The 25,989-nt window shown below is 47.9% G+C and overlaps 2 protein-coding genes and 1 long non-coding RNA gene across 8 annotated transcripts in view; 1 reads left to right on the forward strand and 2 right to left on the reverse strand.

The window, feature by feature from the left end:
- Window positions 1–602: 602 nt before the first annotated feature.
- On the forward strand, window positions 603–20,026 carry TSTD2 (thiosulfate sulfurtransferase like domain containing 2). The gene is made up of 10 exons (XM_079959555.1): window positions 603–733; window positions 2,178–2,386; window positions 3,441–3,772; window positions 4,889–5,003; window positions 7,428–7,553; window positions 9,243–9,348; window positions 10,374–10,492; window positions 11,482–11,640; window positions 13,997–14,135; window positions 16,743–20,026. The coding sequence occupies exons 2-10, from the start codon at window positions 2,195–2,197 to the stop codon at window positions 16,970–16,972; spliced, it is 1,518 nt and encodes a 505-aa protein (XP_079815681.1). The 5' UTR covers window positions 603–733; window positions 2,178–2,194; the 3' UTR covers window positions 16,973–20,026.
- TMOD1 (tropomodulin 1) overlaps window positions 19,649–25,989 on the reverse strand; it is a 36,480-nt gene continuing 30,139 nt past the window's right edge. For 4 of the 6 annotated variants that reach the window (XM_079959685.1, XM_079959686.1, XM_079959687.1 and 1 more), the window contains 2 exons: window positions 25,456–25,600; window positions 19,649–20,502 (listed from right to left, as the gene is read on the reverse strand). In XM_079959685.1, the coding sequence (XP_079815811.1) occupies window positions 20,438–20,502; window positions 25,456–25,600 (210 nt within the window). In that variant the 3' untranslated portion in view covers window positions 19,649–20,437. Of the gene's footprint in view, window positions 20,503–24,244; window positions 24,310–25,455; window positions 25,601–25,989 lie in introns of all 6 variants that reach the window. The other 2 variants (XM_079959689.1, XM_079959688.1) reach the window with 2 other exon arrangements.
- LOC307206639 lies at window positions 22,551–24,238 on the reverse strand. Its single transcript, XR_013834446.1, has 2 exons — window positions 23,766–24,238; window positions 22,551–23,405 (listed from the first exon to the last, which is right to left on the reverse strand). It is a non-coding gene; the product is annotated as an uncharacterized lncRNA (long non-coding RNA).

A 25,989-nucleotide genomic window follows, 5' to 3' on the forward strand; every position in this document is an offset into this window, starting at 1 on the left:
TATCATTGTTAAGTGACTTCCTCGCTTCCCCTTGGTTGGATTTCATTGCATGTCCTTCTAACGGTTTTCCAAATCACAGTTCTTAAAGTAATTTAACTTAAACATTAACCTCCTTAGATCTTCACATTATGAAATTAAACATATTAATTCATCACTTAACTTAAATAAAATCCTAAGCCAATTAAGCATCTGCAAGCTGTTTTCAGTTAGTTTAACTTAACATATTTAACTAAGTAATCATTAAATTTGATCCAATCTTCCTGATATTCCTCCTCCTGGTCGAGGACTCTTCAGGTTAGGTCGGCTAGCTCCGAAAAATCTGTCCTTCCAGTGAGCACTCAGGGCTGATTTCCTTCAGAATGGATCGTTGGATCTTCTTGCAGTCCATGGGACTCTCAAGAGTCTCCTCCAGCACCAGAATTCAAAAGCATCCATTCTTCGGCGGTCAGCCTTCTTTATGGTCCAGCTCCCACTTCCATACATCACTACTGGGAAAACCAGAGCTTTAACTATACGAACCTTTGTTGCAAAAGCCTGTGAATTGCAAGGAGTCCCTCAAGTGCAGCTTTCCCAGGGAGGAGCCGGGGTGGAGTGTTGGGTGGGAGGGGGAAAAGACATGCTTTCCCTTAGCAGAGAGAGTCAGCAAATTCAGCTGCCTGCTCGGGAAGGGAAGGAGCCGCTTCAGAGAACAGCTGGATTAGAGATCTCCTGGGGACACAGGGAGCTTTGCAAGGTAAAAAGGGGCGATGGAGCAATAGCAGGAAGAAGGGAGAGGAGCGCTGGGATGCAGCAAACAGAACAAGGCAGAAAGAGAATCCGGAAAGGAGTGTTTGCTGCCTTGGCTCATGATCGCTCCCATTGAATTCTCTGGGACACCATGTCAATGGGTTGCAGCAGTCTGGAGAGGGGGCAAAGCCTATTTAGCCAAGAAACGTGAGTCCAGCATCTGGCACAGATGATTCCTTTGAACTACTCACTTTGGCTTCTTCTCATTCACACGACTGTGGAAAGAGCAAAGCACAACTTTTGGAAGCAGCCGAACTTTTGGGGGGGCAAATTCTGGCAGCCGACAAGCTCTCCCCCTTGCTTGCCGTAAACATGGGTATTTATCGCTCGCGGAATGATGCTTTAAAGCACTTCGATCTCGTGACACCTTTACAACAACCCTGTAAGGCAGTCTGGTATTTATTGCAGGCAGGGGGGAGGGCGGGATTCTGGGGTATAGTGTCCTGCCACAGAGGCCCTCTTGAGAGATGGGCAAGCTTTTTCACACAGCACTAACTGTGGAACTGGCTCCCAACAAGAGGCAGGGATGGCCAGCAATTGGGATAGTTTTAAAAAAAACCAGAGAAATCCATGGCAAATATAGCAATCAAAGTCTGCTTGCCACAATGGCTATTTTGTACCTCCACCGTCATTCGGAATCACACTCCACAGGTGAAGACAGAGCTTAATAAGAAAGAGAGATCAGCTGCAAGGTGAAGTTATCAGTCTTGCCCCCTTCTCCCACACCTCAGGTGGACTTTTTCTACCTTTTTATTTTATTTTTTTAAGTACCACATGTTGCTTCCATCGTGAGCAAGGAGGCTGTTTCAGACATTAGCCTGGAAAGGAATAGGAACGGGTTTGAAATGATTTGGACTGATCACAATGAGGATGCTTCCAGACTTAGACCCACTGGCCTAAAACATGCCTGCCTTTGCTCTTTGCTTTCCACATTTTCATATCTTGTGCTCCACCTCTGCATATATATATATATATATATATATGTGTGTGTGTGTGTGTGTGTGTGTGTGTGTGTGTGTATATAAAGTAAAGGTAAAGGGACCCCTGACCACTAGGTCCAGTCGTGGCCGGCTCTGGGGTTGTGGCGCTCATCTCGCTTTATTGGCCGAGGGTGCCAGCGTACAGCTTCCGGGTCATGTGGCCAGCATGACTAAGCCGCTTCTGGCAAACCAGAGCAGCGCACGGAAATGCCGTTTACCTTCCCGCCGGAGCGGTACCTATTTATCTACTTGCACTTTGACGTGCTTTTGAACTGCTAGGTTGGCAGGAGCAGGGACCGAGCGACGGGAGCTCACCCCGTCGCGGGGATTTGAACTGCCGACCTTCTGATCAGCAAGTCCTAGGCTCTGTGGTTTAACTATATATTCCTCTTTTGGAATGATCTCTCTTAGGTCCCAGAGAAGAACTTATGCCCAGCTGCTGTGACATAGCAATGACCTCTTCTTTGTCGCTACCTGATGGAGACAGTACCGCGGAATTTTGCATTTTAACATTTGCAGACCTGGAGCTGAAAGATCACGGTCCTTCCCCACCCGAGGGCCACCTGAAAGCCGAATTAGATGCCAGGGCCCGAAAGAAGTATGCGTCCGCAAAGAAAAAGGTATTTGGCATCTGGTTCACACAGTTAGAACGTACGCAACCACCTAGTGATGTGAACATTGTTGTGCAGATGGCAGCTTCTTGGTATTGGGCCTGAATAGGTTAACTGTGCCCCTGAAGGACCAGGTGTGCAGCCTGGGAGTCATTTTGGACTCACAGCTGTCCATGGAGGTGCAGGTCAGTTCTGTGTCCAGGGCAGCTGACTACCAGCTCCATCTGGTACGCAGGCTGAGACCCTACCTGCCTGCGGACTGTCTTGCCAGAGTGGTGCATGCTCTGGTTATCTCCCTCTTAGACTACTGCAATGCGCTCTATGCGGGCTACCTTTGAAAGTGACTCGGAAACTGCAATTAATCCAGAATGCGGCAGCTAGACTGGCGACTGGCCGCCAAGACAATATAACACCAGTTCTGAAAGACTTACATTGGCTCCCAGGACGTTTCCGATCACAATTCCAAGTGTTGGTGCTGACCTTTAAAGCCCTAAATGGCTTCAGCCCAGTATGCCTGAAGGAGTGTCTCCACCGTTCAGCCCGGACACTGAGGTCCAGCTTTGAGGGCCTTCTGGCGGTTCCCTTGCTGCGAGAAGCCAAGTTACAGGGAACCAGGCAGAGGGCCTTCTCAGTGGTGACGCCCACCCTATGGAATGCCCTCCCATCAGTTGTCAAGGAAATAAACAACTATCTGACCTTTAGAAGACATTTGAAGGCAGCCCTGTTTAGGGCAGTTTTTAATGTTTGATGTTTTATCGTGTTTTTAATATTCTGTTGAGAGCTGCCCAGTGTAGCTGGGGAAACCCAGCCAGATGGGCGGAGTATAAATAATAAATTCTTATTATTATTTAACCCCCCCAACTTTCCCCGTATCAAATCTATTCTGAAGAGCATTAGAGACCTAGGAGGAGGATTAAAGTAGGGTGCCAGCATGTTCAGAGAGTCAGTGCTGTTTGAGCGGGGGGGAAATGTGGTTCAAATGTGCATAGTGTGACCACAGTCTTTGCCTTCTCCAGTGGAAAGGTGGTGTGTGCCCAAAATTCTCCTTTTGTCGTTTCCGCAGGCCTTTGCTCTCTTCGTCAAAGCCAAGGAAGTGGTCGCTGACACTTGCTGCCCTATGTCAGCTTGCCAAAGGGCGATTTCCTGGAGATGCTGCCAAGAAACTTTCAAAGACCTGACTGGAATTCACAGGCATGTAGCGGCTCAGCATTCGGGCGATGTGGGGCAGCAGACATCCGTGATCCTGAAACAGATGGCAGGCAGTGTCAGTGTCACAAGTAGCCCTGTTTCGTCGGCAGATGAAACATCCAGGCCTAGCAGGCCCCTGTACAGAAGCCAAGAGATGTTCCAGAAACTTCCAGACACAAGCCATATCGATATCAATGAAATGACAAGGTAAGAGGTTTTTTAGGGTTTTGTTGTTGTTGTTTTTTAACAGACGCAAACACCACCTGGGAATGCACAGTTCAGTAAATTTCAGTTTATCCTCTCCCCCACATCTTAAATTCAAATCTCCACCTTTCTACATCAGTTTGCAGTTTTTTAAAAATAATAATCATATTAATATTTATACCCCGTTCAGCTGGCTGGGTTGCCCCAACCACTCCCCCAAATTTGTCAGCATTGTTAGTACGCATTTCTCCTAATATACTGTGCAATTTTGCCTACAAATAGATGGCCCTCTGTCATGTATGATCGAGCTGAGATTCCTGGATAGCAAGGGTTGCACTAATAATAAAAATAATAAAAATAATAAAAATTTATTATTTATACTCTGCCCATCTGACTGAGCTTCCCCAGCCACTCTGGGCGGCTCCCAACAAAATATTAAAATACATTAAAAGCTTCCCTAAACAGGGCTGCCTTCAGATGTCTGAAGACATATGGATATCTGAAGACACTAGACGACTCGCGGGTTCCCTTCCAACTCTACAATTCTATGATTCTACGGACACTTCTGCAAGCAATTTCCCCATATATAATCCATTTTTGCATGCTGTTTTCACTGACATTTGTGAGCGTTTCCCTCATTTTTGGTTGGCGAAATACACAGGAAAATTCAGTGAAATACAAAAGTCAAAGGACAGCTGCATGTTGGGCCATGTATTGGACGGAATTTAACGTTGAGCTGACGCAATTGTTCTGTCGGTGCAAGCGTTTCTTCTTCCTTCGGGGTGACTGATCTCCCTTCCTCCCCCTGGGTACTGTTCCACGGGTTCTCCTGACCCTCTAACATGGATTTGGGGGAGGCGTGGGGCGGGGGCGCACAGTGGGGAGGAGATGGGAGAAAGCCCCATCCCACTAGCAGGGGTCTGGCTCTCTATTTCGGGAAGTGCAAACGAAACTAGTTTTCTCCCCCAAGCCTTACTACTGACCCCGCACAGTTTCCATGTCTTTGTGCTGCAAAGCGGTCTATATATTTGGATAATAACTTTTCAGGTGTTATATGGCCATTGCGGAAGACGTAGTTTTTCTTACGTAAGCTTCTCCCTGCTCCCCCTTTGTTGTCAGTGACGGTGAGCCTGGTCAAGTTTTGCTGTACTATTGTTACTGTGAGGTGTCAGATCCCCAGGGACTCTGCGACTGGCAGAGGGCTTTGTGCCAACACCTGCATCTCACGGGCAAGGTAAGTAATTTAGCACACTACACAGCAGATTGGCTGTCCACAGCTATCCCCAGCAGCAGACCTGGCAGGCTAGGGGTGCCTCCCATATCAGGAATCTCCTCTCTGTTCAGACACCTTACAAGAGCCACTGTGGTATAGTGTAGGGGACGCAGGTGGCGCTGTGGTCTAAACCACTGAGCCTCTTGGGCTTGCCGATCAGAAGGTCGGCGGTTTGAATCCCCACGACAGGATGAGCTCCCGTTGCTCTACCCCACCTCCTGCCAACCTAGCGATTCGAAAGCACGCCAGTGCAAGTAGATAAATAGGTATCGCTGTGGCAGGAAGGTAAATGGTGTTTCCATGCACTCTGGCTTGTGTCACAGTGTTCCAGAAGCGGTTTGAGAGCCAGTGTGGTGTAGTGGTTAAGAGCGGTAGACTCGTAATCTGGTGAACCGGGTTCTATTCCCCGCTCCTCCACATGCAGCTGCTGGGTGACCTTAGGCTAGTCACACTTCTCTGAAGTCTCTCAGCCCCACTCACCTCACAGAGTGTTTGTTGTGGGGGAGGAAGGGAAAGGAGAATGTTAGCCACTTTGAGACTCCTTCGGGTAATGATAAAGCGGGATATCAAATCCAAACTCTTTAGTCATGCTGGCCACATGACCCAGAACTGTCTGTGGACAAACGTCGGCTTCCACGGCCTGAAAGCGAGATGAGCGCCGCAACCCCATAGTCGCCTTTGACTGGGTGTAACCATCCAGAGGTCCTTCACCTTTACCATTTACCTAGAGTAGGGCTGGGTGCAAATCATGATGCATTTGCAATGCAAAAAGGATTAAGCTATGTAGAGGCATTAGATGCCAGCTAATGCCTCTACATAGCTCAATCCTGATTTCAGACATTGTGATATATCAGTATATTGCGAGGTTTTGCGGGTGATACATCACAAAGTTGAAACCCAGATATCGCCCAGTCCTGCTGTTCCCTTCTACATACAAAAGTAAAGGGACCCCTGACCATTAGGTCTAGTTGTGACCGACTCTGGGGTTGTGGCGCTCATCTCGCTTTACTGGCCGTGGGAACCGGCGTACAGCTTCCAGGTCATGTGGCCAGCATGACTAAGCTGCTTCTGGTGAACCAGAGCAGCGCATGGAAATGCCGTTTACCTTCCTGCCGGAGTGGTACCTATTTATCTACTTCACTTTGACGTGCTTTCGAACTGCTAGGTTGGCAGGAGCTGGGACCGAGCAACGGGAGCTCACCCCGTCACGGGGATTCGAACCGCCAACCTTCTGATCGGCAAGTCCTAGGCTCTGTGGTTTAACCCACAGCGCCACCCGCGTCCCTCTTCCCTTCTACAGAGTTCCATCCTTATTTCAGATATAGTGATATATTGGTGCATTGCGACGTTTAGCTGATGATATGTCTCAACACTGAAAACCAGATATCGCCCAACCCTAGTATAGCGTCAGGCTTTGAGTACACTGTACCTTTAAAGCACCGTTGAAGCTCCTTCCCTTGCCCCTCAATGAATTCTGGGCACTGTAGTTTGTTAAGGGTTGCTGGGAATTGTATCTCTTTGAGGGGGGAACTGTAATGCCCATAATTCTTTGAGGGGAAATAATGTGCTTTGAATGCATAGCTTGTCAGACTTCATTCTTCTTTGGCGATCACTCATTGCTGAGTAAGATTGCCTTCCATGAATACAATTTTAACAGTGAGTCTGTAAGTGACTGGAGGCCAATTCTGGATCCTCACGTCCTTCCACAGTGGGTACATAGGTTTCCGGGCGGGAGTTGATCATGGTGTGGGTTTGCCAAGCGTGCCTTCCTCTTAGCATGTTTCTCCCTTTCGTCCTGAGTTTGAGCTTCTTCAAAGCCCACAACACCTTTGGTAAAGGCTGTTCTCCAATTGGAGCACTCGCAGCAGCCAGTGTTTCCCAGTTGTCGGTGTTTATACTACATTCTTAAAAGATTTGCCTTGAGAGAGTCTTTAAACCTCTTATGGGACTAGGACCTGGTAGGACCTAGGGTTCAAATCCCCACTCAGCCACAAAGCTCACTGGTCTCTTAGCCTAACCTACCTCACAGGGTGCTTGTGAGGATAAAATGGGGAGGGAGGAACCATGCATGCCACCTTGAGCTTCTTGGAGGGATTGTGGGCTATAGACGCAATAATAAATAAATCACATTAGTTCCAATGATGAACTAATTTTCCTGAAATTCAATCCTTTGGAGAGTAAGTCCACCAAAGGCATTATACATCCTGTGCTAGCTTTTTCCTTGGATTACTTACATGCAGCTGTGTGCAATGTGTCGTTGAGGCTGGAAGGCCAAAGCCCAATGCATCCTTTCTTGGATGTAAGCCAATCAGTTGCACTTTACTCCTGGGTAGGCCTGAGTTTCGCATCTCGTCTCCTTTCCTTTCCTCCTTGGTTGGTTCCCAGGTGCGAATAGCTTCTGAAGGAATCAACGGAACCGTTGGTGGGAGCAAGATGGCTACTAGCCTTTACGTGGAGGCGATGCTGTCTCATCCCCTCTTTAAAGGCATTTTGACAAGGGAGGATTTCAAGGTGAGAGACCTGATCTGGTTGGCATGATGCGGAAACGCCCATTCTTGGTCCTGCAGCGAGCATTTCTTGAAGTGCCCTTTCCTCTTCACTTCTAGGGTGGAAGGCAGAGAAGCCAGCAGTAGGCAGAGCTAGAGCTCCAAAAGAATGGATTTGCAGCGTGAGACTGTCAAATCCACTTTAAATGGGCAAACCTAAATTTGCTGCTGAACGACGGAAACGTATCTGCAAAATAGTAGTTGCTGGCATCTGCTTGTCTTGAGAGACAATGGAGTATGCCTCCGGGGGTGAAGTCAAACTGCTGCATTAGCAGCACCAAAGTGACCTCTCTGGGGCGCAAGCCTGGGCAGTGTGTATGGAGGCCTCAAGCTGCCCAGACGGCAAGACCCTCCTCTCGGCCTGCCTGATGGGGTCCAAAGGAAAGCAGGGCAAGATGTTTGGCCCCAGCTTGGCTACAGGAGTCACTGGAAGCAGACGTACAAGGCTCCACTCCAGATTTACTGTGCCTTTTATTTTCCCAAAGATATCCTGCAAGGCAGTGGAGGTTTAGGAGAGTTTTTCTTCTCCTGGATATAACAACAACAACAACAACAACAACAATAATTTGTACCTCACCCATCTGGCTGGGTTTCCCCAGCCACTCTGGGTGGCTTCCAAGAAAGATTAAAAATACCGTATTTTTTGCTCTATAAGACTCGCTTTTTCCCTCTTAAAAAGTAAATGGAAATGTATGTGCGTCTTATGGAGCGAATGCAGGCTACGCAGCTATCCAAGAAGCCAGAACAGCAAGAGGGATTGCTGTTTTCACTGCACAGCAATCCCTCTTGCTGTTCTGGCTTCTGAGATTCAGAATATTTTTTCCCTTGTTTTCATCCTCCCAAAACTAGGTGCATCTTGTGCGTCTTATAGAGCAAAAAATACGGTACATTAAAATAGCACACATTAAAAACTTCCCTGAAGATGTCTTCTGAATGTCAGGTACAGTAATACCCCGGCTTGAATGCACTTCGGGTTGAGCACGTTCGAGTTGCGCTCCGCAGCAACCAGGAAGTAACGGAGTGCGTTACTTCCGGGTTTTGCTGCTTGCGCATGCGCAGACGCTCAAAATGACGTCATGTGCAGAAGCGGCGAAAAGCGACGTGCGCAGACGTGCCATTGCTAGATACGTTTGCTTCTGGATATGAACGGGGCTCCGGAACGGATCCCATTTGTATCCAGAGGTACCACTGTAGTTGTTTATCTCTTTGACATCTGATGGGAGGGCATTCCACAGGGCGGGCGCCACTACCGAGAAGGCCCTCTGCCTGGTTCCCTGTAGCTTTGCTTCTCACAATGAGGGAACCACCAGCAGGCCCTCGGCGCTGGACCTCAATGTCCGGGCTGAACGATGATGCTACCTTCCCAGGTTGACGTCTCATTTCCTTCTTCAGCAAGTGTATAAACCACCTTATAGTAACAGTCTGGCAATAGCCTTCAGCTCCAGGGGTGAAAGGGAAACAATGCAGCCTCTTGTCTAGGGATAGGGAACTTCAGGTGCTGCTGGACTACAACTCCCATCATCCCTGACCATGGAGCACATTGGCTGGGTCTGATGAGAGTTGGAATCCAACAACGTCCCTGTCTCCACTTGACATGCCTCCAGCGTAGATCTCTTGGTACCTGTTTATTGTTGGTTTTCTCCCTGTTCCTCAGACCAGCGCAGGAGGAGCCCACTGTTTCACAGACCTTCGGGTTGGCGTCTTTGAAGAAATTGTGCCCATGGGAATCAACCCGCAGAAAGTCTCTTACAAAGAAACAGGTGTGGAGAATAATGATATAATAATAATTTATTATTTATACCCCACCCATCTGGCTGGGTTCCCACAGCTACACTGGGCAGCTACCAACAGAATATTAAAAACACAATAAAATAATCAAACATTGAAAACTTCCCTAATCTGGATTGCCTTCAGATGTCTTCTAAAAGTCAGATAGTTGTTTTATTTATTTGACATCTGATGGGAGGGTGTTTCACAGGGTGGGCGCCACTACCAAGAAGGCTCTCTGCCTGGTTCCCTGCAACCTCACTTCTTGCAAAGAGGGAACCATCAGAAGGCCCTCAGAGCTGGACCTCAGTGTCCGGGCTGAACGATGGGGGTGGAGACGCTCCTACAGGTACACTGGGCTGAGGCCAACATCTCTTGGCTTTTAGAAGGACTGGGAATTGATGGGTAGGGGGCACCAAACACGGTGGGAGGCTGGTGGGGCAGAGGACAGAGAGCCCAAATCAATGAAAGGCGGAGCAATAGCTAGGGATGGGAAGAGCCGACTGAGTCTAATTTTGCTTTTATCCTCCTTCCTGCTGAGTTCTACTGAGACTAAGGTGGAAGTAGCTGACACCCAGAGCTCTGCCCCGGACCGGTTGTAAAAACTAGAAGGCAGGTAGGGGTCAGGCTCAGGTTTGTGGAGCAGAGCCCCATTTTCCTTAATGGACAAGCTGCATTGACTGAACACTGTAAAAGGAAATGGCTGCTGAATTGATGCCACAGCCTCTGTTTGCTTCCCCTTGCTCTGCCCTTGAAGAACCTGGTTTTCAGGACCTCTTCACCCAATTGCTATTGCAAAAGGAGACTTCAGGCAGTCCCGGTTCACACACCCAAATTGTTGCTGCCGTATGGATTTGAAACACTTTAATGTTATACCGAAAGATGTTTCATCGGAAGGGGTTTTCTGTTTTGACGCAGGGTTCCCCACACCCTTGCAAAGGGCAGAGAGTAATGCTGTTTGAGTCCGAATTCAAGTTTGTTTTTTATACCTTTGTAAGCCATTTTCAATTGCTTGTAGGGATCCGTCTGACTCCGAAGGAGTTTCATCTAGAAGTGGAGAAATATCTCTCTCAGGGTAACAAAGGGCAAGCGGACACCATTTTGCTGGACTGCAGGAACTTCTACGAAAGTAAAATAGTAGGTGGCCTTTGAGTTGGCTTTTATTTTCTTTCTTGGGGATTCGAAAGTCTGAAGGAAGCAGATTTTGCCTTTCTTTAATTTATATCCCACCCAGGGCAGCAAACAAAATGTGATAAAACAGTAGAAAAGCATATTAAAAACGATTCCAAAACAGATGCAGCCTGGGGAAGGATTTCAGCTTAAAGATTTGTTGACAGAGGAAGGTCATCATCAGTAGTTGCCAAAAAGACAACACTTCCTCCTTTCTATTCCATCTGCTTTCTGCCATGTTTTAAAAATGCTTTCGTTTATAAGGTTTATAGCCTGCCTGTGGCACTTTCAGATGACCTGTTTATTGAGCCTTCTTCATGCTTGCTTTGTAGGGTGGTTAGGTGATATGGCGTCAATGCAAGTGCTATCCCACACTTCCCATTGCATTTCCCTGTCACTTTCCTTACCGCAAACATTCCGATCTTGGGGGGAAGCAGGTTTATTGTGCAGTCCTTCCCAACTGCGTACAGTGGTGCCTCGCAACACGAAATTAATCCGTTCCGCGAGTCTCTTCGTCTAGCGGTTTTTTCGTCTTGCGAAGCAAGCCCATTGACGGCTTAGCGGCTTAGCGCTATTAGCGGCTTTTAGCGGCTTAGCGGATAAGCAGATAAGCGGCTTAGCAGGAACTCGCAAGACATTTTCGTCTTGTGAAGCAAGCCCATAGGAAATTCGTTTTGCGAAGCACCTCCAAAACGGAAAACCCTTTCGTCTAGCGGGTTTTCCATCTTGCGAGGCGTTCGTCTTGCGGGGTACCACTGTAGCCTGAATTTGCCAGTCTGTGATTGAATCCTCACCCCGGAAATAGTGGCAGTCTGGAAGTGCCTCTTAATTCTCAATAGCAATAGGAGACTGATGCAGAAACCCCACACAAGACTTCCTACTCTCCAGAAGTGTTTCAGTGGCCCCACTTTGCAAAACACTCAAGTTAAGTGACATGCCTTTCTTGTGGCCCCCAGGGACATTTCCAAGGCTCTTTGGCTCCAGATATCAGGAAATTCAGCTACTTCCCCACCTATGTGGATGAGAACCTGGATCTTTTCCGGGGCAAGAGGATCCTGATGTATTGCACGGGAGGAATCCGTTGTGAGCGGGGCTCAGCCTACCTCAGGTCCAAGGTGAGCAGCTGCCTCAGGGGAAAGCACTCGGCCGAGAGAATTTGTGTGTTTCAGAGCACGACTGGAGCAGTCAAATGTTCATAGCTTTGCTGGTTTGACATATAGGTCCACAAATTTAAGAAGAAAAAATGATGACAGCAGAACGATGACAGCATTGGGTAAACTTGAGTTCAGCACTTGAAATAATTATTAAGAAGGAATGGAAAGGGCATAAAGTTCATCTATTCTAAATGCTCTGATTAGAGCTAGATCATCTGTAGCAGCACCCTTAGCTGATGAGCCAATACAGTGGTACCTCGGGTTACATATGCTTCAGGTTACAGACTCCCACTAACCCAGAAATATTACCTCGGGTTAAGAACTTTGCTTTGGGATGAGAACAGAAATTGTGCTCCAGCAGCACGGCAGCAGGAGGCCCCATTAGCTAAAGTGGTGCTTCAGGTTAAGAACAGTTTCAGGTTAAGAACAGACCCATAGCTGTCAAGCGTCCCTTATTTGGCGGGACAGTCCCTTATCCCAGCGCCATGTCCTGCTGCTGTCCCTTACTGATGAGGCTTCGTTTGGCTGCTGGCTGGGCTTCCTGCCTTTGGCTCGGAAGGGCTCAGAAGTTGAACATACCTGTGCCCGAAAAATCCCTTATTTTGGCTGCTGGTCCCTTATTTTCAAATCTGTAAGTTAACAGCTATGAACAGACCTCCAGAACAAATTAAGTTCTTAACCTGAGGTACCACTGTATAACTTAGAGGAGGCAAAGAATCTGCTGCAACATCTCTTCAAAACATTTAATTTCTTTCCTTATAGAAACAAAGCTCTTTCGAGTGCCACCAGAGGTAACTGCTCAAGCCATTAGCAGACAGGAGAAGCCATCCTGTTATTTCCTGTGCTGTCTGTGTTTTGGCAAACCTTCCGCTAGAGACAAGGTCCTTTAAGGTTCGGAGATTAACACTTGTCCTTTCAAGGCAGTTCACTGAGCTTAGAGGCAACAGATATTACACTTGAGGCCCTGCCCTGATAACCGAAGCAAATTGTCTCCTGTCATTTCACAGTTACCTGGCACAGAATCCCATCTTGCTTGGCTTTTGCTTTAAAGAAACGCAAAGCTGGTTTCTCGTCCTCCTGTTTGGTGGAAATGCATTTCAAAATGGGCAGGGGGTGCCTGTAAAAAGCTTTTTCAGTCAGGGAGCAGAGCTTCTGTGTTTTGGCTGGCAATTTCCTGGTTCCTCCCTCAGGAACATGGGTCATGTTTCCCTCAGTTTCCTATGTTGCAGCCCTGCTCCCTACATGATCAGCATTCTGAGTCGTGCAGGGCGTCTTCTTATGCATGTATAGAGCAGACTCCCCTGCACAGGGACACGGGTGGCGCTGTGGGTTAAACCACAGAGCCTAGGACTTGCTGATCAGAAGGTCGGCAGTTCGAATCCCTGCGGCGGGGCGAGCTCCCGTTGCTCGGTCCCTGCTCCTGCCAACCTAGCAGTTCGAAAGCATGTCAAAGTGCAAGTAGATAAATAGGTACCACTCCGGCAGGAAGGTAAACGGCGTTTCCGTGCGCTGCTCTGGTTCGCCAGAAGCGGCTTAGTCATGCTGGCCACATGACCTGGAAGCTCCCTCGGCCAATAAAGCGCCGCAACCCCAGAGTCAGTCACGACTGGACCTAATGGTGAGGGGTCCCTTTACCTTTTACCCCATGCACAAGTTGTGAATGCGACAGCAGCAACAGTGGGAGCAGACACAGCAGGGGCACTTTGCTTATTATATACTCAGCACCGAGCAACATGTGAAGAGGGCTTAGGTGGAGGGCAAGGTAAGGTAAGGAGAGGGTGGCTCTGCGGTCTAAACCACTGAGCCTCTTGGGCTTGCTGATTGGAAGGTCGGCGGTTCTAATCCCCACGACAGGGTGAGCTCCCGTTTCTCTGTCGCAGCTCCTGCCAACCTAGCAGTTCGAAAGTAGGCCAGTGCAAGTAGATAAATATGTACCGCTGTGGCAGAAGGTAAATGGTGTTTCCCTGCGTTCTGGTTTCCGTCACTGTGTTTCATTCTGCCAGAAGCGGCTTAGTCATGCTGGCCACATGACCCGGAAAGCTGTCTGTGGACAAACACCAGCTCCCTTGGACTGAAAGCGAGATGAGCGCCACAACCCCATAGTCGCCTTTGACTGGCCTTAACCGTCCAGGGGTCCTTTACCTTACCTACAAGGGAGGGCCAGGACATTCAGTACAAGGATGTTCCCTCCCACTTCAGAAAATAAGCAGGTAGTGCAGGTAACAATAACCAAGCCAATTGCAGACTGGAGAGAAGTCTTTGCCTCTGGGTCAGAAATTAATATGACTCTTGGTGGTTTGGGGCTGTTCTGAAACAGGGCGTGTGCAAAGGAGTATACCACCTCAAGGGTGGCATTCACAAGTACCTGGAAGAATTCCCAGATGGGTTCTACCGAGGGAAGCTCTTCGTCTTCGATGAACGTTATAGCATCTCCTCCAATGGTGATGTGATTTCAGGTAGGTGAGCCTCCTTTCCTGAGGGGCTTTTCTGACATTCGACCCTTTTTCCTTTCCTAGGCTTATTTGTAAACTTTAGTCCAGGGATGGGAGTGTATGGGGTGTTAGGGGAGGGGTAGTAGCTCTGGTGGGGGCCACGCCATGCTCCTTCTGGGGTAAGTTTGTCCACCTTTGGTCCCCACCCTGCACTCAGCTCTTATCTGTGGCTCCTGGAAGCGGTCAGAATGCAACAGCGTCCACACTCTGGGAATGGCTTTGACTGGGCACCTAAACCTGGCGAGGGTTGTCAATGGATCTCAAACCCTTGGTGAGTTAGGGACTTGTCCTACATGCGAAGACAGGCTGTGGCAGATTGAGCGGATGAAACCAATAGAGGTTACAATGGTCACGAAGGTAGTTTCTGCACATGCCGCAGAGGGAAGCAGAGAATTGGGCACAGTAGTTGTGGCTGGGGTTATTTTCATTGGGGTAAAACTGTAAATTATTATTATTATTATTATTATTATTATTATTATTGATTTATTGGTTTATTTGTAGTCTGTATAAGATACAGTGGTACCTTGGGTTACAGACGCTTCAGGTTACAGACTCTGCTAAACCAGAAATAGTACCTCAGGTTAAGAACTTTGCTTCAGGATGAGAACAGAAATCGCACAGCAGCGGGAGGCCCCATTAGCTAAAGTGGTGCTTCAGGTTAAGAACAGTTTCAGGTTAAGAACGGACCTCCAGAACGAATTAAGTTCTTAACCCGAGGTACCACTGTATTGTTTTTTAATGTTTGATGTTTTATTATGTTTATATATATCCTGTAAGCCTCCCACAGTGGCTGGGGAAATAATAATAATAATAATAATAATAATAATAATAATAATAATAATAATCCCTGTCTTGCTGCTTTCTTAGATCCCCTGCCTCATTCCCTTGGACCCCCATCTCACCTCCCATCTTCCCTGGGCCCTTTTGCCTTTATCTGTCAGGGACTGGCAGGGCTCTGAGGAGGGGTGGAAGGGGTAGCAGTGCCAGAGGCTGATCTAGGGGAAGGGGACAGTGATTTGTGGGGTTCTGTGCCCCCTGCAAGGCAGGAGCCAGAGCTGGAGGATGGGGAGGGGGTCTGAACAGTCAGAAACGGTGGAAGGAGGAGAGGACACACCAGGAGCTGAGGGAGAGATGGTGCCTGAAGCGAGGGGGCTGGCAGAATCCTCCCCTTTGCTGCTGCCCCCCAGGACCAGGAGGGGGCTTGAAAAAGCAGGCACAGTAACACCTTCCATGTAGGAGAAGTCACAGGTTGCTTGTGGTGTGCCGTCAGACAAGAGGACTTAATTTTGGGGGGGTAGGCGTGGCCACCCATTGCTTGGAACTCAGGCCCAGAGAGGGGAACCAGCTCGCTAAACACCAGAAGTGTATTGTGCGTGTTTGGTGCACCTCAAGAACTACTGTATGTTTGTGCTTTGTCAAACCACCTGCCATTCATCCTTGGGCCAGATGCGCTTAGGACTCCATCTTGGATCTGAGCACCTCAGCCAATGGCTGCCCGAGATCTTGCTTCTCTGCGATATTAGGCAAGCTTAACCATGAATTTTTGGGATGTGCTGTGGGTTAAACCACAGAGCCTAGGACTCATCTGTGATGACATTTGTGTGTGTGGAGTTTCTTGCCCTTTTGGGGGGCATGTTTCCCATTGTTCTGCTGTGGGGAGTGACAACGGCAATTGTTTGGGCATACCTTTATTCAGTAAGGGATGCGGGTGGCACTGTGGGTTAAACCACAGAGCCTAGGACTTGCCAATCTGAAGGTCAGCGGTTTGAATCCCCACGATGGGGTGAGCTCCTGTTGCTCGGTCCCTGCTCCTGCCAACCTAGCAGTTTGAAAGTATGTCAAAGTGCAAGTAGATAAATAGGTACCGCTCTGGCGGGAAGGTAAACGGTGTTTCCATGCGCTGCTCTGGTTCGCCAGAAGCGGCTTAGTCATGCTGGCCACATGACCCGGAAGCTGTACGCTGGCTCTCTCGGCCAATAAAGCGAGATGATCGCCGCAACCCCAGAGTTGACCACGACTGGACCTAATGGTCAGGGGTCCCTTTACCTAACCATGAATTTAATGGTGCGTAAGGTTTAAGTGGGATTAGGATGGCAGCCTTAAGTCATACCCCTAAACATTTTGTGAATTGAACGGGAGAAGAAACTGATTTTTTATGAATCGTCTGTTCCGTTGCTACCCCTAATAGCAGCCTCATTTCTTGTCACGGTGTTTCCTGAGTCTCAGACGGACGCAAGAGTACCCCTAAACATTTTTAAAGAAAAAAAAACATTGATTGAATGTGTCTTGAGCAGAAGCGACAATGAAGGCAGAATAGAAAATTAATCTGGAGCAGGCTTCCTCAACCTCGATCCTCCAGATGTTTTGAGACTACAATTCCCATCATCCCTGACCACTGGTCCTGCTCGCTAGGGATCATGGGAGTTGTAGTCCAAAAACATTGTAGGCCGAGGTTGAGGAAGCCTGATCTGAAGGGTCTGCCAGAGGACTTGGGGAGGGTGGGGTCAGCGGCAACCACAAATAACGGCTATTGGCCAGAGATTTAACCCCCTCTTCCCTCTCTTCCTCTAGCCTGCCGTTACTGCGGGATGCTCTGGGACCAGTATCGACTTTGCTCCACCCAGCCCTGCCGCCAGCTTGTCCTGGCATGCCCGCAGTGCCAGCTGAAAGGGTTCACAGCCTGCTGCCCCCTCTGCCAGAAGAAAGGCCTGGCGCTGGCTTCAGCTCCTTCCAGGCCCTCCTTCAAGGAGGAGTGTGAGTGCACTGGCACACGGCGGCAGGTGCCGGTGGAGCGCATCTAACCAAGGATCCCACGTCCTTGGACATCCACTTGGGGTGCCCGAATCCCAGCTCTCTTTTCAGGGGATTTGAGGCAAGCAGCTTTGCTGACCTCCGGTTTCAGGCAGTTAATCAGGGCTTCATGGCAACGCTATCGCAACTCTCCAAAGTAAGTTAATGGTGCAGGCATGTACACACAGCAGAACTCCCATGGTGCTACACAACCGTTTCCTTGTGTGAGATGATCGCCCCTTCCCTTCCAGCGGGATGCAGAGCGCTGACAGAAAGCATCACTGCTCTGCTTCTCTGAACCAGGGCAAGACAGAGCGACAAGGCACAATGAGGTGTAAAGAGGATTTCCATTAAAGGAAAAGCACGCCACCCACAGGTAGACTCTCATGTGTATGTGCATTGGGAGGCAACAATGTGCTCTGGCTTCCAGCAAATGTGGGCCACCTATACATGCAGTGAGTAATGCACTTGTAGGTATCGGCTGTGATCGGCCTGCAAGTTTCCCAGTCTTCCCTCCCAAAAGGTGAATTTTGGGTAGGAAACTGCGCTGGTTCCCGGTTTTTGTGGAATCCCCACCCCTGCCCAGGTAGGAGATCTGCATGGAGGATCTGAAGAATCAAAATAATCAGAATTGTAGAGTTTGAAGGGATCTTAAGAGCCATCTAGTTCAATCCCCTACAATGCAAGAATCTCAACTAAAGCATCCATGACAAGATGGCTGCCCATCCTCTTCTTAGAAACTTCCAAGAAAGGAGAGTCCACCGTCTTCTGAGGGACTCCCTCCCATTTTGAATGGCTCTCACTATCAGAAACTTTTTCCTGATGTTTAGTTGGAAACTCCTTTCTTGTAACTTGAAGCCATTGGTTCAAGAAGAAAAAAACTTGCTGCATCTACCCTGTGAAAGTCCTTTAGTTATTTGAATATGGCTACTGTACATCTCTCAAGTCTCCTCTTATCCTGGCTAAACATACCCAACTCCCTCCAACAGTTCCTTGGAAGGTCTGGTTTCCAGATCCTTGACCATCTTTTAGATCAGTGATGGCCAGACTTGGCCCTCCAACTGTTTTGTGACTACAATTCCCATCATCCCTAGCTCACAGGACCAGTGGCCAGGGATGATGGGAATTGTAGTCCCAAAACAACTGGAGGGCCAAGTTTGGCCATCACTGTTTTAGATAGTAAAAGACATCAGAGACCACAGGTTTGCAAGAGGACTCAGAAAGGCGACTTAAAAGTTCCTTAAAATGCACATATAGATGAGTAAAGGTGGTTAGCAGGTTCCAAAACAGGGGAGGCAAAACCTCTGTGAAGCAATTTGACATACTCCCCCAAATTCCGCCACTTCACTCTTATTTTCTGGGTTAATGGGTTGCAAACAGATTTTTTTTCTCAGTAAGCAATTTACATGGAAATGAGCATGGAACTTCCACTATACAGTCGTTCCTTGAAAGTCGAACAGCCTAGTTCTCAAACGTTTTGGCTCCCGAATGATCGAAACCCGGAAGTGACTGTTCAGGAAGTGAGCTTCCTGCAGCCAATAAGAAGCCACGCTTTGGTTTTCAAACGTTTTGGAAGTCGAACGGACTTCCAGAACTGATTCCGTTCGACTTCCAAGGTACGACTGTATTCCACTACGTTCTGGAGGTGGCTTTTACTTCATGTGAAAGCTCAAACATAATGTGGAAATTAACAGCTAAGGAAATAAGATAAACTCCTATGTGGATATAGCTTAGGAGACGCAGAATTATGCAAGGGAACAGAAGTTATTATATTTGCATAACATGCACAGGTTGTAGAAATCGGCCTTTCTTGGAGTTTTTATTTGTGGGTGGAGCAAAATTCACACAACCTTGGCTTAAAAGCGGAGGCTGTTCAGAAATGCAGCAAAACTGACCCGTAGTTTGGTGTCCAGTGGCTTCCAGGAAGGGCAGGCTTAATCAAGATGCATCTCTGGCAACTGCCCAAAGTATAGACAGAACTGGTGGGAATATTGCAAATATACGTTTCTGCACAGTGCCTGTGCATCTAGTTGCAATTAGCACCTTCTTGCAAAAGGAAGCAGACCCCTCTGGACTCCTGGATCTGCAAGCTGGAGGAAAGAATTGAGATTTGTGATGCAGGGTTTAAAGAGCCTAACAAGGCGCTAATCAGCATCTTGATTCTTCTAGCAGGAATGGTCCAGTATCTATTTTCAGCCGAGGTTGTTGTTATCATAGAATCATAGAGTTGGAAGAGACCACAAGGGCCATCGAGTCCAACCCCCTGCCAAGCAATGGTTTATTAAGGGGAAATTTACAAGCAGTGGAACATTACAAGGCTGGCTGCAACGGACCAGGCAGTGCTGCAATGAACCTGCCATTCATTTTATTAAGTTCCACAGAGGGTGCTGTGCCATGTTTGAAAGGGCCCTGAGCCAATCTCTGCTCCTCAGAGCCTGATAGTGCCCTGCACTTTTAAGGGCAGCATCAACCTCTGCCCCTCTTTCCTATTGATTTTTGGGGAGTTCTTTGATGGAGCATATTGTGACAACGCCAAGGAGATTTTGCACCCAGGCAGGCAGCACCCTTGTCCTTTGGCGGAAGACCCATTTGATCCAAGGCAACAAGAGTGAGGGCAGTTCTTGAAACAGAAGTGTGACAAATGAACAAAGCAGCCATTCAGAAGAATAAAGAGTCCAGACACTTCCTTGTGCTTATTAGAAGACATTTTTAAGAGAACAACATGTGCAAATTCACTGTTTTAAGGTCTTGGAGTCTTCAGCAAGAGAGAAACAACCGACACCCCAGTCGGCAGCTGTCTTCTTGTGACTATTGCTTAGGGGGGTAAAAGAGTGGCCTTACATTCTTTCTGTTGGGTGGGTGTGTAGAGACCTATTAACAGATGCTTTATAAACTTAGGTTGCAATGCAGGGCTGTGGATATTAGGCAACTGCAATTCACAAGTCCTTAAAAAAATAACAATGCAAACTGGGTTGATAGAAATGCTGTCAAACTAGTAGCTTCTTTCTAATTCTTGGAGATTGTCAAAATAAAAATAAAAGTATTTTTTTAACCTTTCTGCTACATTTGCAGAGTAGCATTGCATCCTTTTGTTGTTGTGAACTACTCATGCATATCACACCACACACAAAAATTCCATACCAAAATTAAGCTACGGTCTCTATCAGCTGAAGCCATCTTTGTGCTATGATGTTATTTTGTCAGAATCCAAAATTAGCACCTTACTGTAAACAGGCTCAAACTGGGATTACTCAAACAAACAAACAAGAAGATGTCATTCTCCACACAATGATAACACGGGTCTTTGCCTACAATCACTATTTCGTTTAAACCTTCAGTGCGCAAGGATGTCATATGAAGAAGAAGAAAAAAAGCAGGCACCACAAATTCTCTGCACTGTTTGCTCCACACCAAAGCGTTGCAATCCAGTGCGAGCACGAGACTTTGCAATCCAGTGCCATCGGCACAGCCAAGAGCTACACTCCAGTCCGGCACTTGGGAAAAATGGGCCCGTTCAGGTCCTCAAGCCGCCTCTTCCTCACTGGAAAAAAAGAAAGAAATACAGTTGAGGTAAAAGAGCTGCTATGTGCCTGTCCGGTTTGGGGGCAGGGCATTTGCAGAGATATTCTAAATCAGGCTTCCTCAACCTCAGCCCTCCAGATGTTTTGAGACCACAATTCCCATCATTCCTGACCAATGGTCCTGCTAGCTAGGGATCATGGGAGCTGTAGGCCAAAAACATCTGGAGGGCCAAGGTTGAGGAAGCCTGTTCTAAATTCTCAAATACTTCTTTCACACAGAAGAATGTTTTGTGTGTAAAATCTGTGGTAATAAGCCCGCTAATAATCTCTGGAAACAATCTAAACCAAGATGGCCATTTCGTAGTGACATCCATGCGAGGCCCTTTCTACACCACAAATTTATTTTGGCTCGAGACTGCCTTTCTCCATCGCTCAAGAATCCTAGGAATCTTAATTTGAGGAATTCTATTTGATACTCCAGGGACGCGGGTGGCGCTGTGGGTAAAAGCCTCAGCGCCTAGGGCTTGCCGATCAAAAGGTCAGCAGTTCGAATCCCCGCGGCGGGGTGCGCTCCCGCTGCTCGGTCCCAGCGCCTGCCAACCTAGCAGTTCAAAAGCACCCCCGGGTGCAAGTAGATAAATAGGGACCGCTTACTGGCGGGAAGGTAAACGGCGTTTCCGTGTGCGGCTCTGGCTCGCCAGAGCAGCGATGTCACGCTGGCCACGTGACCCGGAAGTGTCTCCGGACAGCGCTGGCCCTCGGCCTCTTGAGTGAGATGGGCGCACAACACCAGAGTCTGTCAAGACTGGCCCATACGGGCAGGGGTACCTTTACCTTTATTTGATACTCCACCACTGCCCCTTGTATTACAGTTCCAAGGAATGACTGCAAAGCTACATTCACTGTGCAATCCCATAAATCAGGGGTGGCCAGTTCCCAAGAGACTGCTCAGAGAGTTAAAAACAACCCCATTTTGGGGGGTTCAGGTCAAAGTTGTTCAGCTTTTTTTTAGGAAGGCTAGCCCTGTTGAACTTCTTTGGGGGGAGCCAGTGATCTGCCAGTGATCTACCACAGACATCCAGTGATCTACCGGTAGATCATGATCTACCTGTTGGACGTGCCTGCCATAAATGTTTACTCAGGAATCTCTATAATAAACTTCGATGGCGGTTGTTCCCAACTAAGTGTGGAGAAGATGGCAGCATAGTCTTTGGTGAGGATATGCCTCAATTGTTTTGCCTCCCAGCTGAGAAACCCTGGAAAGTTGTTCTATTCCGTGAAAGGACCAGGGGCTGGGGTCTCGGGTCCAACACAGAACAGGCCTTGGGAATCTTTGAGATGAAGTCTTGCTAGTTAAGCCACGTGCTATTACTGAATGCAAAAGGCACAGAAGACAGATATGTTGGTCTGAAAATGTAACGGGACAGCAGGAGTTTCTTTTGTTGCATTAAGGCCTAAATCTGCACATTTCCATTGTTGAGGGACATCTGAAGGAAGAACCAGTCTCATGTATATCGCAGAGGGGTCAAAGAAGGTCTCTGCGAATATCTGTTAGCAGTTTTGTGTGACATGACAAGAGTTGGGGACTGTCAGATGATACAGAACAAACGACAAAAATGAAGGCAGTCCTTTCTCAGGAACAGCCACAGAGGCCTCTTGTTCCCTAGGCTGGTGAACAAGCCTGACCTGGAAACTTTTTTGGCGGGTGCAGTGATCTGCTCTGGCCAACGACCAGTGTTGAGAGGCTTCCTTACTGGTTGGCCTAGTCTCCCCGCAGATCCACACTTTGGCCAGAGCTAGATGGTGCTGCACAAGAATGAATTCTCATGTCAGGTCTTCAGGACCTGCTGCAAGTCCTGACCCTCCAGGACTTGGTTTTCTAACCAACTCCGTGCTTGCAACAGGGCAGAACTGTATTGCCAGAATTGGCTCTAAGGTGCATGGGCTTGAAGAGCTAGCTTCGGTATATTGAAGGCTGTGTAAGGATGACTGATTTTCTGAGGTTTGAAAACTGTATGGTGAAGCTATTTGGTACATGCACACATTCTCTCCCCTCTTCTCTGTTCTGCTCTGGTTATTGGCCAAACAGGCCTTCCAGGTTTTTATTTCCTTTAAAAACACACCTCTCAAAGCTGTAAGAAAAGGGATGCTTGCAGGGTGAAAAATGCATGATGATGATGATTACTACCCTGCCCATCTATCTGGGTTTCCCTAGTCACTCTGGGTGGCTCCCAACAGAACTGATGATGATAATAATGATACTAATAAACTGATAAAGCATCAGACATTAAAAGCTTCCATAAACAGGGCAGTCTTCATATGTCTCTTAAAAGTCCGACGGTTTATTTCCTTGACATCTGATGGAAGGGCAGGCGCCACTACCGAGAAGGCCCTCTCTGCCTGGTTCCCTATAACCTCACTTCTTGCAGTGAGGGAACCGCCAGAAGAACTTTGGAGCTGGACCTCAATGATGGGGGTGGAGATGCTCCTTCAGGTATACTGAGCCAAAGCCGTTGAAGGCTTTAAAGGTCAGCACCAACACTTTGAATCATGCCCAGAAACATACTGGGAGCCAATGTAGGTCTTTCAGGACTGGTGTTATATGGTCTCGGCGGTCACTCCCAGTCACCAGTCTAGCTGTAGACGGTAATATCTCCTCCTATCGCTCTCAAGGCCCCTGAAAACATAATCTGTTCACCAGCAATCCAGTCCCCAGCAAATGTTGGCTCAATTGAATCTAGAACTGCTCTAAAGAAAGGAATCAGCCATACAGCCGCTTCTTAGTGGCTGAGATGGGTAGATCTTAATATAAGCACACTCATATGTGGTGACATTTGTGTGTGTGGAGTTACTTGCCCTTTTGGGCGGCATGTTTCCCATTGTCCTGCTGTGGGGAGTGCCAACAGCAATTGTATGGGCATACCTTTATTCAGTAAGGGACGCAGCTGGCGCTGTGGGTTAAACCACAGAGCCTAGGACTTGCCGATCAGAAGGTCGGCGATTTGAATCCCCACGATGGGGTGAGCTCCCGTTGCTCGGTCCCTGCTCCTGCCCACCTAGCAGTTTGAAAGCACGTCAAAGTGCAAGTAGATAAATAGGTACCGCTCCGGCAGGAAGGTAAACAGCGTTTCCGTGCGCTGCTCTGGTTTGCCAGAAGCGGCTTAGTCATGCTGGCCACATGACTCGGAAGCTGTACGCCGGCTCCCTCGGCCAATAAAGCGAGATGAGCGCCGCAACCCCAGAGTTGGCCACGACTGGACCTAATAGTCAGGGGTCCCTTTACCTTTATTCAATCCTTTGAACGTTTACTGCTTCTTTATATAAAAAGAGGAAGATATAAGCATCTCTCACCTCATAAATGAATCCCTGTAAAAACACACACACTAAAAGTTCTCCCCCCCCCCCCGAAATCACAGGCTACCCTTTGTTGATGTTCTACCTCTTAAACGTATTTGCTTCCAAAAGAGTTAGTTTTTAGTCATTCTGATAAACAAGACCGGGAAGAAGAAAAAGTTGAAAGAACAGGTCACATTCATGTTATAATGAAGGCAAGAGGCGGCTCTCTCCCCACACCCCACTCCCTGCAACAGGGCAGATGAAGGTATTTCGAAAGAATAAAACATATCCATAGCAAAGCCATGACAGAAGCTGAAAAGAGACAGTAAAATCCAAATGGAGTCGCAGGAAGGCACTGCGAGTTGAAGCCCACGAACAAAAAAGAGTGATTGCCAAGAGGAAAGTGGGTGAGGGAAGAATCTATACTTATACATCTTCCAGTTCCGGGGCTGAGGTGTTATGCCAGAGGCCATCACATCGATGTATACGAGCTGCAAATAAGAACTGAGTCAGATATCTTTTGCACAGCTCCTGCCACCACGGAAGCAAACTCTGAGCAGTTCCCAGCCAAACTGACAACTGCTCTTCCCACAAATACTGGACTACAAAGCTTAGATTAGTAACAACTTTGTCCCACGTGAAGTTGGACTAATCTGTGCAATTGCACCAACTCAGCCAATGGTAACCATCTACCTGAAGCGCAATATAAAATGAATATTGCAATAGACAAGCTAACTTTTGCACAGCAGCTGCTTAACAAGGTTTGATCACCCACAGTCACTGCTGAGGCCCTATGCTAGTCTTCAGGACCTCAAGACATCCCATTGTTCATAGAACAGAGATACGGAGAGCTTGTGCGCCCAGCATATGAAGTGTACATGCTTCGGGTGCAGATTCAGTTCCTGGCATCTTCATTTAAACGATCCCAGAGAACCAAGGAAGATTTCTGCTTGACGATCCGAAGAGCAGCTGTCACTCAAAGTAGACAATGCTGGGGCAGATGAATCAATGTTCTGCCTCAATATATGGCAGCTTGATATATGCATACAGGGCTGACCCCAATGTTTAGGGTGTGTTTTTCAATACTTTTGGCAACATCCCCCTCCCTCTTTCAAAATAATTCAGCAGTGCTTCAAGAGAGTCAGTTTATTCAGGATACGTGTTCCCCAATTGGCTGGGATCAACCATGAGCAAGGAAAGGGGGGAAGTGTTGGAAAAATGGCCCTGAAGCACCAGCAACTAGGGGAAATGAGGGCACCAAACAGAATTTGAAGCTCCCCTCTCCCCCACAGAGAAGTTTGGAGGAGGGCGATGTGGGAGATGGTAATTTTAGATATGGACTCCCCGGTGTTGACTTTGGTATATTCCTTTACTTCCAGGCATTCAACGGCATCTGAGGGGTTGATTATCAATTCTTGATCAGCACTTGTTGATTGTTATTGTGTTGGGATTACGTGTTTTAGTACTGCTACAGATACAAGGAAAGCAACCTCTTCTGTCTGCTAAAGGGACAAAATATCAGTGCTGCATTGGCCGGGGCAGAGGCCAGAATTTGTGCCACCTCTGGGCGCAACTGCTTTTACAGACCCAAGAAAATAAGACAAATGGAGCCCAATCACTTGGAGAAAGCAACTCACCAAGGTCATTGTTGTTCATCATGGCATTGGATGCGCGAAGCCTGGGGCCTTGCTGAGTGAAATGATACCCAAACTTCAAAAGAGACTCATTCTTTTCTAACATACTCGCAATCTCCATTTCTACCTTGTTGCCTAGGGGCTGGCTCTTTATTTTAAAAAGGGAAAGGGAAAAGAGTTAGTACAGGAACCCATTCAGTTTTTACTTCCCCATCCACTCGATCTTGACTTCAGCTCTTACTTCAGCTCCACAGGGGTGGCCAGTCCCATTTCTCTGCCTGAGGCAAAATGAGAAGGGGCCGCTTTTTGCAAAACACATCCCTCCCCCTGTCCCTCACCTCGCTCACCGGGGTTCAGCAGGTGTGGCTTCCAGGTTCTGGCAATCTCATGGGGCTCTTGTGAGATCTGGCCAGAACCCGGAAGATGCTGCCACTGCTTTTCCACCCCTTGGATTCTGCCAACTGAGTCAGGCTGCCTCAGTCTGCTTCTATTAAAGGTCACAGCCCATCACACTTTCACTGCGTGAGTATACTCATG

This window comes from Podarcis cretensis (genome assembly GCF_951804945.1).
Source record: "Podarcis cretensis genome assembly, chromosome: 17".
Lineage (NCBI taxonomy): Eukaryota > Metazoa > Chordata > Lepidosauria > Squamata > Lacertidae > Podarcis > Podarcis cretensis.

Coding starts and splice junctions, on each gene's coding strand:
- TSTD2 (XM_079959555.1), top strand. CDS start 2,195: ATGCCCAGCTGCTGTGACATAGCAATGACCTCTTCTTTGTCGCTACCT. Junction 5,004..7,427: donor ACCTGCATCTCACGGGCAAG/GTAAGTAATTTA, acceptor GTTGGTTCCCAG/GTGCGAATAGCTTCTGAAGG. Junction 11,641..13,996: donor CAGCCTACCTCAGGTCCAAG/GTGAGCAGCTGC, acceptor GTTCTGAAACAG/GGCGTGTGCAAAGGAGTATA.